General features: G+C 37.9%; 1 protein-coding gene across 2 annotated transcripts in view; it reads left to right on the forward strand.

Moving 5' to 3' along the window:
- NCAM2 (neural cell adhesion molecule 2) overlaps positions 1 to 12,747 on the forward strand; it is a 447,029-nt gene that overhangs the window by 406,892 nt on the left and 27,390 nt on the right. For both annotated transcript variants that reach the window (XM_068270575.1, XM_068270576.1), the window contains exon 14: positions 2,753 to 2,874. In XM_068270575.1, coding sequence (XP_068126676.1) covers positions 2,753 to 2,874 — 122 coding nt within the window. The remainder of the gene's footprint in view (positions 1 to 2,752; positions 2,875 to 12,747) is intronic.

Raw genomic sequence — 12,747 nt, forward strand, 5'->3', positions numbered from 1 at the left:
AACCATAGTTGAAGCCTTGCACCCAATTGTATTTTTGTAGAGCAAACACGGAGTTGCTTTAAGCAAATAATCACAGAATTTCACTCTCTTTAAACAAGTAGAAACCAAAATTGAATTTTTGAATGGCATGTATCTGAGGGATACAAAGCTTTTGTTCCCCTAAGACACAGAGAGCTATATTATTAAATACTGACTCTGCTTTCATAGAAGCTGTGTACATTATCCACATGGGACTCTTATGCTTGAAAACTCAAAGCAAAATGGAAAGAAATGATTATAAAGAGCTGTTTTCCCTAGTTCATTTGTGTGCCAGCTGGTCAATTTGTAATTTACATAGCACAGAGTGCTGCTAATTACATTTGCAGTTATATAACACTATCACCAGTGAATAGCATGGCTTTAGATAAGGCATTTGAAGGCTTACAATGGATACATTATTTCTAAGACAAAGAGGGCAGTTTACTGAAGCTGATGAACAGTGCAGGGCAGTAAAGTGAAACTGGGCTGGCTTCAAACATCTAATCATATGTCGAAAAGTTCCTGTTCTTTAAAAATCCCATTTTAAAAGGCTACACAGTTTCAATGGCTGAAGCATTATATTGCTGCTCTTCATGACAAATTTGGTTTGAGAAATCATTCCCAAGGTCTGTTTTTAGTTTGTCATTGCCATGTTGCCTGTGTAGGCTAAGCAACTGCCAGGTCAAATCTCCTAAGTGTAAAATTACTTGGCCAATTAAATTTTACTCTGATTTTGAAATTGCAGACACATACAATTATTGCTCTTGTGTATACGTGTAGATCTGAATTCACTAAGTGATTACTGGCCATTCTGCTGACAATTGTTGCAAGCCATTAGCAACTGTTTTTGATTTTGTTTTTTTTTAAGAAGTAGCAGTAGGGTATTGTACCGTGTTAGCCATCAGTAAAAGCAAGAAGTTTTAAATCAGGATGATACCATTTATTGGCTAACTACAAATGAATAAGAATAAACAAGCTTTCGGCCTTGCAGCCTTCGTCAGGTTTACATCCTGTTAGTTTGCAAGCTGGTGGTACAGACAGCTTATATACATGCAACATCAAAAGGGAAAACAGATATTTTTTTCAAGCATAAATACGTCATTAAGATGCCTTGATACAAACAGACCATCTAAATGGGGTAAGATAAGGATCCTTGTTTACTCCATTGCTCACAGACCTGGTATTAGTATTGACCCAGAGGTATCATAAATTCTTAGTTCACAAGTTCAGCTAGAGTGACTGAGACAGTTCGTATATCATCAATCTCATACCAATATAGAAAGTTGTTGTCCTTATTCAAACCCTTCTGCACAGCTTTGAACCAATTTATGAATTTTGTTTCTGCTATTAATCGGTCATTTGACGTTTTGAAGCCGCCCTTCAGGGCAGTGACACAAAGATCATCCATGCTGTGTCCGTTGGACCGAAAGTGTGTAGCAACTGGGAGTCCAGATTTGGTATTATTAATAGTGTGCCTGTGTCCATTTATACGTTTGCGCAGTGTTTGTCCAGTTTCTCCCACGTACATAACATTGGGGCATTTAGCACACATGATCAGATATACCAGATTGGTGGACCCACAGGAAAATTTACCTTGTACTCTGTACTCCTGTTGTGAACCTGGTATCGTTTACTCCACTGACAGGGTTTTTTTTTTAAGAAGTGTCAGTGGCCGTGGAAAAATCGCACCACACAAGTGTAAAAGAAGCCTTAAGAACTGCAAATGGCTGATGATTTTAGCAGTTAATAACAAAGCCACCATACACTTTAGAATCACCAACTTTGCAGGGTATGTTAAGGAGAACAGTGGAAAAGACCTTACAGTTTTTCAGCAAATTGATTTTAAAGTTACATTAGTAAAAAAGTTTTTCACCTGGAAAGCACGGCATTAAATTCACAACTCTTTTCTTTTGATATAAATACATTTACACTAGTGATAGGTTGATACATTATTTGTCGTTTAACCACATTTAAATTGAATTCTCAAAAAAACGACAAGGTCTTTTTTTAAATGTTCCCCTTGTTACTACTACCTCGCAATTTTGGTTATTCTACCATGTTTAGGGGCTTTGCTATTAACTGCTAAAATCAGCAACCATTTAAGTTTAAATGGGAATGCAAATTTTTGACACAAAAATGTGTGATAAATGAGGGCAGTTGAACAGTTGTTATTCACTGAGAACTGTTCCTCGACAAATATGTTCATCCATCAATAATGCTGGGAATACACCATACATTTTTACCCCCGATAGATCTGTTCTATAGATAATTTCCGACATGTCTGATATTCCTTCCGATCGTTTTTTGGCTCGATTTCTCATAGAAGTGAATGGAGGATAGAAATTAAGAAAAACCAGCAGACGATAAGAGGATCGAGTGCAGAATCGAGAATAGAGTGGAAAAAATGATCGAGTGGAAAATTGAGCGGGAAAACATATCGTGTGTGCCCAGCATAAGGGTTATGAAGAGTGTGTAAAAGGAAGGCATGCATGGTGACAGTTACCTAAATGACTGCTCCCATCCATGCAGATGGGGAAGTAGTTGATCTCTTCTACAGCTTAGAATTATACAACTTTAAAAAAGTAATGAGAAACCATCCATGTAAACCAGCCCTTAAATAGAGAAACTGTCTCATCCCAAAACATTTTGCCACATTTTACAACATTTTTGTAAAGCAAATGGCAACCATACTTACCAAAAATTGTTGCTAATATCCATTTGACTTTTGTTGTAGGTGAACCAAGTCCTCCATCTATCCATGGACAGCCCGGTGCAGGCAAGAGTTTCAAGCTGAGCATAACAAAGCAAGACGATGGAGGGGCCCCAATTTTAAATTATGTAGTCAAATACAAAAGTGTAAGTTTATTGATGTGTCGTTTCTCAAACAACTTTTTAACATGTTTATTCCTAATTTATCGAAATATTGATAATTCTATATATTATTTGAAACCTTTAGCCACCAATTTATTTAGAGGCTTGCAAGTGCTCCTGGCCAATTTATTTTAGCACATTTTTTTATATTTCTTACTTGTTATATTTCCTTGTTTTTAATTAGTACTGATGTAATGTGTATTTATGGTCACTTGTCCCTAGGTGGCAGTGTGAGAAAATAATAGAGGACTTCTTCTTTCAGTTTCTATGTTTTTCTGCTACCATAAAGAGAGATCAAAGCATTCCAAGAATTTACAGCACAACGAGTTCTGCCGACTGAGGTCAAAAGCAGTGCACTTATCTCAAACGAGATTACTGTATTGAAGGTGCTAATGGGTTAAAAGCAACTAATGTAACAATGAGGAACCTTGTTGCAGCTTTTTTAAATCACAGACCACATTCTGAAAACCTATTAAGCATTGCTGCTTGTTATAACATGCAGAAGCAACAGTGCTGTCATATTTTAGCTGATAAGCACATCAGTCATGTCCTGGATAACAGTATTGGCCAAGAATTATTTTATCCATTCCAGATGCCCCATTACAGTCCACAAGGGAACTTGTGCCTCTGTATGCACTTTTTCCTTCTCACATTGTTTTTCCAATCATAGTACAATGCTGCCTACAGCATTAGTATATCACCCTCTGTCACTGCAATTTTAACTTCTCATTTAAAGAACACATGAAGTGAGAGGGATATGGACTGGAGGCTTCCAAATTAATTTCCCTTTTAACAATACCAGTTGCCTGGCATCCTGCTGATCTTTAATGCATTAATAGTGTCTGAATCACACGCCTGAAACAAGTATGAGGCAAATCCAGTCAAACTTAAGTCATCTGAGCTGCATGTTTTTTTTAGGGTGTATGGCTAAATGTATTAGAAGAAGCAGAGGATCAGCAGGACAGCCAGACAATTTGCATAGCTTAAAGTGGATCCGAGATGAACTTTTACTCATTGCATAATTGTGTTCCTTACATATAGTTTATAGGGCATTCCTCAAGCCAAATACTTGTTTTGTTTTGTTTTAATACCCTAATTTCCTATAAACTAAACAAACCACACCCACAGCTTCTCCAGAGTGCCTTGGCGCTTGCAAGTGATTGTGGGATTTCAGTCTGGGCAGGTGAAAAAGGTGTTACTAGCTATAGATTTCAGAGGCAGAGTTTTCACAATCTGAGAGCTGCAGTGCAGATACAGATCAGTTGCCTTTGTAATGGAGGAGATAAGAGTGGAGTTTTCACAGAATATGCAGATTAGCATGCCTAGATACAGATAAGCTTGCCTGTGTGTGTAATTGTGTAATAGTGACAAGCAGAAAACATGTCTGCTCCCATTGTATCACAGGAAAAAATATTAATATACTGTTGAAGCTGTTTGAAGATAGATTTGCTGTGTAAACTATCTAAACTTTAGATAAGATATATAGACAAGTCACTTGTTATATCCCTTGTAGTTTAGGTATCCGTTAACTTCAATGTTGTAAAAAGCAATAGAAAAAAAAATGCTTATTTGGCACAAGTACCTAACTGCTTTGAATAGCCAGGTTGAAGAGATGACTGTACATAATAGCTTGTGCTTCTGTCAGTTGAGTGGATGTTTGGCCATCCCTCTCTTCCAGAGCCCCCATATACCACACAGATGCAGAGCTCTATGTGGTCCAGACTCCACATTCTGGCTTTCCAAGCCAACATAGGTGAAAAGAAGTTAAAGTGGACCCAAATTAAAAATACAAGATTTCAGAAATAAAATCTATTTTCTAACTTATAATAATAAGTAGCAGCCTTTTTTTCAGCTGCCTGATGACAAATATAAAATATGTTACATTTATTGGAGGAACCCCTCCCTTTCTTTCATAGTGCTGGGACAGAATCCAGCAGACTGGTGGAGGAGATAAAAAAACAAAACATAGGCTGCTACTGATGATGTTACAGGGGAGTTGATCTCCGCTTGTGTGAGATTTCACATACACGATGTCCCTGTAAGGGAGGGTAGCTGATGACAAACACACCCATGATCTAAAACCTCCTACTAAACTCAAAAGTAATGGTGCCACCTGTATAACCCTAGTTATGAAAAGAGAAGGGTGAAAAGCATGCACTGAAATGCTCATAGGCTTGAAGGAGTGTTTATTTATCTGTGTATGTGTCAGAGTGGTGCAACTAAATATTTTGAATTACATTTTTTTTTATTTGGGTCCACTTTAAAGAGGTACATTTGCCAGTGATCCTTATGTAACAATATTGTGGCTTTATAGCGATCCTTGTCCAAAGCATTTCCACAGTTTCACTGGGTTATTAAATTCACTGCTTTTTCTTCTGACATAAGTAAATTTACACTGCTGATGTCATTTAACCGCATTTAAGAAAAAATGTTGTTCCTATTGTAACTTTAAAAAGGATTTTCTTAAAAACAACAAGTTCTTTTTGAAAAATGTTTTTTGTTCCCACAGTTTTTTCTCAACATACCCTGCAAATTAGGTGATTACAGGATGTATGTTTTTTTCTCTATTAACTGCTTAATTTGGTGGCCATTTAAATTTCCTTTTTTTTAAAAGACCTTAAAAAAGCGTTTATGTAAAAAAACATATTTTTTGATGACTATTTTGCCATTGATTCCCCTCTGCCATGCCACCGTCCAGGTTTTTGGATACTTTGTACACTTTTTTATAAAGAATCGGTGGCTGCAGTGATGCCCTGAAGGTTTTAGAAGATTTCTTTCCATTATAGTCGAAGAAGCTTGCTGCAAACAATCCATTCACATTTTTTTTGTGGTAAAATTAGCAAACTCATTTGCGAATGGGAAATTGTAATGTTCAGCCATCACTATATGCAACTATGATCGCCAGATTACATTGTGAAAGGATACAAATGCTTGTAAATTGCAAATGCTTATCCCATTCATTTTTGAAAATTAAAATATAACAAACCTAGTCTCTAAAAATGTAAAACAGTTGAGGTTATGTGCTGAAGTAAAGTTATTTTTATGTCTGGCAAAATTCTTGCAAGTGGTAATTGACACTTTGCATAGCACAGTTTTGCAAGGAAAGCTTTTAAGAAGTTGTTTTGGAAAATAATTTCCAAACTTCAAAACCTACAGTTATCTATCCCCTGTGCAACCCATGGCCACATGGTTATGGTTTTGAAACTGCTGGATTTATCTTGGTTTTGGATCCCATTGTGTATAACATGTACCCTATTTAATTTTGTAGATCATCAAATCTGCACAGTCACCACCTGTAATGGCTTATATTATATAACGTTTTGCTATACTATCAATTTAATTATATTGTTGTAATACTTACATTAACTGTGTGGAGTTAATTACATTACACCAACCTATAATGATACACTAGATGAACATAAATTTACTTTGTCAAGTACAGTGAGGCAGGGAAGGTTAATTTCAGAGTTAATCAGTTACACAACCTATTTAATGATCATCATAATACCTTTGGCTCTAAGTTGTAGCATGTTTTTTTATGTAAAGAAGTAAATCTGAGTTTTATATGATTTAGTTTTTCCTTTTTCTTTTTTTTCTTTTTTTTTTAATGCATCCTTATAGACAGCAGGCATGGCCAATTAAAATATAATACTGCATATTATACATTGGACAGTCACAACTTGAAAGCATTTTAGGCATCGGCAATAGAAATGTTCATTCAGATTCTGTGGAAGAGACATTTTTGCATTTCCGAATTCTGCGAAATCCGATTCTTCACAACTCGGTAATTTTAGCGCAATCACAGAACTCTGAAGCTTTGGACCAATCAGAGAATGCAATTTTTTGGCAAAAACCAGATCGTAATTTTTGACCAATCTCAAGTCTGATTTTCCATTTGTTGATTTCTGGTTTTTCAATTTTCATTTTTTGCCATTTTTTCAGGTTTTTTTGCATTCTCTGATGCAAAAAAAAAATCACAAATAAATTGTTCCTCAAAAATTGGAAAAACTAAAAGTCAGAAATTGGAGAATCAGAAAATCAGAAATCAGAAAATGGAAATTGGCATTGGTGGAAATTGGAATTTCAGAGGAATTGGAAATGGAAATGAGCATTTTCACTCATTCCTATTAGGTACACAAGGTAACTGATTAAGATACTGCAAGGGCATAGATTAACCATTCCAAGGAAATGGGAGTTCAGATGATGGTTACATAATGAAAGGAATGAGATGTAACAATGACAGACTTGCAGCAAACATAGTTCCAACAGTGTGCTATAATATAATTTATTATAATATATGCTCTAGTCAGCTCAGTCATTTGGTAACATCTAATATTTACCAGTAATTAGGATAAGAATAGCGATCCTATTAGCATTTCAATAGTTTAGCATTTATTATATTAACTACTTCAGGATGGCCATACTGGAAATTAAGGTCATAATCATGGCTTGATTTTACGCAATCCATTCATCCTCGCCACTCACCCAGGTCTTAGCTGCGGGAGCACAGGGATGACAGGATGCTACTGTGAAAATCTGCGTTGTGTCAGAAACAAACATGTATAAACTCAACATAGAATTCCAATAGATTAGTCCTAAAGTGGTTAATGTCCTAATATTCCAGTGGTGTGTCCTGTAGCATGATTGTGGAGTAACAAATAGTCAGCTCATAACACCTACCTGACCAGTAACAGTCTTGGTAAAATTGCAGTCAGTGAAGATAAATGTTTTTCTCATTGCTACATTTAAGTGTTTTTGAGCCCCTCTGGAAATAAAACCTCTGCAAGCCTGGGTCTTCTAAGATTTTTCGTGGTTGAGACTACAATGAGCTTTGATAAATAGTAGAATTTTAGTATTTTATAATTTAAAAAATACCTAGTAGATTGAGCAGTTAAAATGAAGGGAAACAAAAATGAATCTTATGAAGGAGAAAATACAGTTTTCTTTCAGCTGTACTTTGAATCCTTATAGCCTGTGACATGACTGCCAAAATGTTGTATGTATAAGTTTAAAGCATGAAAGTTGCAAGCTCCTCTTCCACAGTCATAGCAGTGTTTTTTCACAGTCTTGTAAACCCATAAACTTGAACTAAGAGCACAATGTGTGAACAAAAACATCTTACAGAAGGGCTGTCCAACTCCAGTCCTCAAGGGCCATAGCCATGTCTGGGAGTAAATGTGTTCTACTCGACAAATCACACAATTCATGATTTAGTCCCATCAACTGTGCCAAAAACCTATGAGGACCTAGGCTCTTGAAGACTGAAGTTGGACAGCCCTTTCTTACAGTATAATTGTGTATCTTACAGCTCCTTTATCCTCATGGCACTGGTCAATGAGCCTTTACATCTTATTTTGAATGCTGTGGTTGGAGATCTTTGCTACTTTACTGTCATTTGTTAAATTTAAAGGGCAACTAAAAAAAAAAAACATTTGCATTTTTAAAACAAAGAATTTGCGATAATTCAGGTTGGAGTGAGCTTGAGATGTCTCCCAGAGCATCACTGCTGAATATAGGACAACTAAAGTGAGAGGAATATGGAGGCTGCCATATTTATTTCCTTTTAGGCAATACCCGTTGCCTGGCTATATAGCCATAGCCCCTGAACAAGCATGCAGCAGATCAGGTGTTTCTGACATTATTGTCAGAGCTGACAAAATTAGCTGCCTGCTTGTTTCTAGTGTTATTTAGATACTACTTCAGACAAATTGATCAGCAGGGCTGCAAGGCAACTGGTATTTTTAACAGGAAATAAATATAGCAACCTCTATATTTGTCTGACTTAAGTTGTACACCAAGTACATGTAATCAACCTAAGCACCACATGGCATGTTTGAGGTTTGGCATTCTGTTTGCATCCTATAACATACATCACATCCGTGGTGAAGAAACCTACTTATCATGAGAACAGAAGGCTCTTGTAGCATACATTTAATACTTTCAAACACCATCATCCACACATATCCAACTTACAATTGTGGTGCATTATATGCTGTGGTATTTACCAACTTTTTCTTCTCTATTGGCATTTTTGTTGGAAACACATCCACGGTCAGGCTTGGGACCCACTAGCAGCACTTGTCTAAGCACTTGTGATTTGTAAAGCCTGTGTTAATGTAGTGCTATGGGGGTTTAAAAAAAAGTTACCATCCTGAAGTGGGATCACTCACATAGCATAACATTAGCAAAAGCTTTTTAAATCATAAGCACTTAGAAAAGCACTGCTAGTGGGTTCCAGGCCTTACTGGCATTTTTCTACTTGTAAGAAGATAATGTTTTTTTGCAAAACAACTCAGATTACAGACACAGCTTGATAAGTGTGTTACCTTGCCCTATTCAAACAACACATACATTTTTTTTTACTAGGTGCAAAACAAGCTATTTACAGCCCACAATTAATTGCAACAATTTCCTATTTTCAATTTAACTATGGCTAAAGGGAGCTCTTGTAGATAATTGGTTTTATAATGTAAGCACTACTACGCTTTATCTTTCCATCTATGTGTTCTTCTTTGTGTTTTAAGTAGTTGCTATAATTGTCTCATTTGCATTGTTCCACAAGTTCAGTTGGTTCCCAGGTGAGATGAATATGACTTTTGTCTATTTAATTTTTCTAACAGCAAGGTTTCCTATTACTGCTAAGTTTTCAGATAATCAAAGCTATGGTTTATATAGAATGCTATACTTTCTTACAGGTAGTGCATCGAATTATGCTAGAGAGGAAGTTAATAAATGCTCTTACAGTGAAATCCCGGTTCTGGAAGAAAGTTAATTATTGTCCTTCTCCTGCTCATGGCTGCACATTTTCCAAGCACCATGATTGGCCTGCTAGAAGCAATCCCAGGACCTCTGCAGGCAGCAAATTGGGGCAGCTCTTGATAACAAAGCATTCTGATTGGCTGGTAACCATGTGACCAGCTGATTATTTGTCAGGCCTGTTTCGTACAGTTTCATCATTGAGAATGTCCCTTAATCTGCTCATACTGCTAAGATTGTTAAACTATTATACTGTAAATTCATAAACACATTTAAAATAAAATGTTAATACCATTAAAATAAAACAGTAATATGAATTAAAAAGAGTTAAAATAAAAATAGTGCAACCATTTGCACAAAGGGTGCATTATATGTAGATATAGGTATTTGGGTGTTCAGAATTGTAAATGAAGTACATTCAACAATATTGAGGGCATTTTTAATACAACAGCAACACACACATTCATTCATTCATTCATCTATGGAAATAGATACAGTATATCCATGCTTATTTTAACACAAGGTAATTAGCACCTATTAAGCATAGCACACACACATCGTATCCCAGAATTCAACAGAAACAGGGGAATATATTCAAACTTGTATCTAGGCTATGTCTGATTCAATTTACTTGGTTTAGTATTAGAAACTGGTGAAACATGCTAAATATACTAAGTTGTGATACCTTTTTTACCTTGTAAAAAGAGAAATTAAAATGCTTTTGAAATGAAATGAAAAGAAGAAAGCCCCATCTGTTCCTGAACACAAAGCATTTGTTTAGCAATAATGTAAAAGCAAATAAAAAAATTGTCTCTGGTTTCAGCTACTGATAAAAATTACAAGGTTTTTCATGTTAGGTCAAGCCTGAAAAAGTGTTCAGTTACCTGTATAAAACATTTGAAATAGCAGCCACACTAGGTGAGACCTGAAAAACCAAGCAGTTTCCTGCCAAATATTTGACTTTCAGCCTCCGTATGAACTCACTCAGCAAGAAAAGGATGATCCTATAAACACCGCACCACTCACTGAAATAAGTTTAAACATTAAAAACACCATGTAGTGGCGTTTGCATCAATAAAAATATAAACATAGACATGAATAATGAAAATAAATAGCTCAATGTCAACAAGGCAGTAAGAATGGAAAAATAGCACTATCAATAAGTGCTCAAACAGTTATTATGCAATCCTTATATTGTAATCAGTGAATATAGTGAATGTAAACAATGAATAAAGTGCTCACTGCATGAGAGTTACATAGTGTGGTATCGATTGATACCAGGGAGAAAACCCGAGGGAGAAGTCTTGACTTAAAGGGAGTAAAGAGGAGGAAAAAGTACCAATAGGGACCCAGCAACCAAGATTGAAAAAAACCCAAACACAAAAGAATCCCTCCCACCACTACCACAATTCAAGACCGCTCAAAGCAGAACAGCAGGATGTGGGTGAACACTCCAAATGTGGAGGAAACCAGAGGAAAGTGAAGAATCCAAGGAGGGGTGCACTAGTGAAGCCTTATAGGGTGGTGGAAGAGACACCATGCTACCCCAAACACAAGCCGTAATAATTAGCCACAGAATGCAGCTTCGCCCTTTGGGTAGATCTGCGGCAGCCCCTGCACTTACTCACCTCCCCTAGATAGAGTTGGGCTGAACCTCCAATTTTAGGTTCGCGAACCGGGTTCGCGAACTTCCGCGGAAGGTTCGGTTCGGTTCGCGTTAAAGTTCGCGAACCGCAATAGACTTCAATGGGGATGCGAACTTTGAAAAAAAAAAATAATTATGCTGGCCACAAAAGTGATGGAAAAGATGTTTCAAGGGGTCTAACACCTGGAGGGGGCATGGCGGAGTGGGATATACGCCAAAAGTCCCCAGGAAAAATCTGGATTTGACGCAAAGCAGCGTTTTAAGGACAGAAATCATATTGAATGCTAAATGACAGGCCTAAAGTGCTTTAAAACATCTTGCATGTGTATACATCAATCAGGTAGTGTAATTAAGGTACTGCTTCACACTGACACACCAAACTGTTCACTGAACAGAACAGGTATGCAGTGGCGGGTTCACTAAACAGGTATACAGTGGCGGGTCCACTGAACAGAACAGGTATGCAGTGGCGGGTCCACTGAACAGAACAGGTATGCAGTGGTGGGTTCAAAGAACAGGTATGCAGTGGTGGGTTCACAGAACAGGTATGCAGTGGCAGGATCACTGAACAGGTATGCAGTGGTGGGTGGGTTCACAGATCAGGTATGCAGTGGCAGGATCACTGAACAGGTATGCAGTGGTGGGTGGGTTCACAGAACAGGTATGCAGTGGTGGGTTCACAGAACAGGTATGCAGTGGCAGGATCACTGAACAGGTATGCAGTGGTGGGTGGGTTCACAGAACAGGTATGCAGTGGCAGGATCACTGAACAGGTATGCAGTGGTGGGTGGGTTCACAGAACAGGTATGCAGTGGCAGGATCACTGAACAGGTATGCAGTGGTGGGTGGGTTCACAGAACAGGTATGCAGTGGTGGGTTCACAGAACAGGTATGCAGTGGCAGGATCACTAAACAGGTATGCAGTGGTGGGTGGGTTCACAGAACAGGTATGCAGTGGCAGGATCACAGAACAGGTATGCAGTGGTGGGTTCACAGAACAGGTATGCAGTGGCAGGATCACTGAACAGGTATGCAGTGGTGGGTGGGTTCACAGAACAGGAATGCAGTGGCAGGATCACTGAACAGGTATGCAGTGGTGGGTGGGTTCACAGAACAGGTATGCAGTGGCAGGATCACAGAACAGGTATGCAGTGGTGGGTTCACAGAACAGGTATGCAGTGACAGGATCACTGAACAGGTATGCAGTGGTGGGTGGGTTCACAGAACAGGAATGCAGTGGCAGGATCACTGAACAGGTATGCAGTGGTGGGTGGGTTCACAGAACAGGTATGCAGTGGCAGGATCACTGAACAGGTATGCAGTGGTGGGTGGGTTCACAGATCAGGTATGCAGTGGCAGGATCACTGAACAGGTATGCAGTGGTGGGTGGGTTCACAGAACAGGTATGCAGTGGTGGGTTCACAGAACAGGTATGCAGTGGCAGGATCACTGAACAG

The sequence above is a fragment of the Hyperolius riggenbachi genome, chromosome 2, assembly GCF_040937935.1.
Source record: "Hyperolius riggenbachi isolate aHypRig1 chromosome 2, aHypRig1.pri, whole genome shotgun sequence".
Classification (NCBI taxonomy): domain Eukaryota; kingdom Metazoa; phylum Chordata; class Amphibia; order Anura; family Hyperoliidae; genus Hyperolius; species Hyperolius riggenbachi.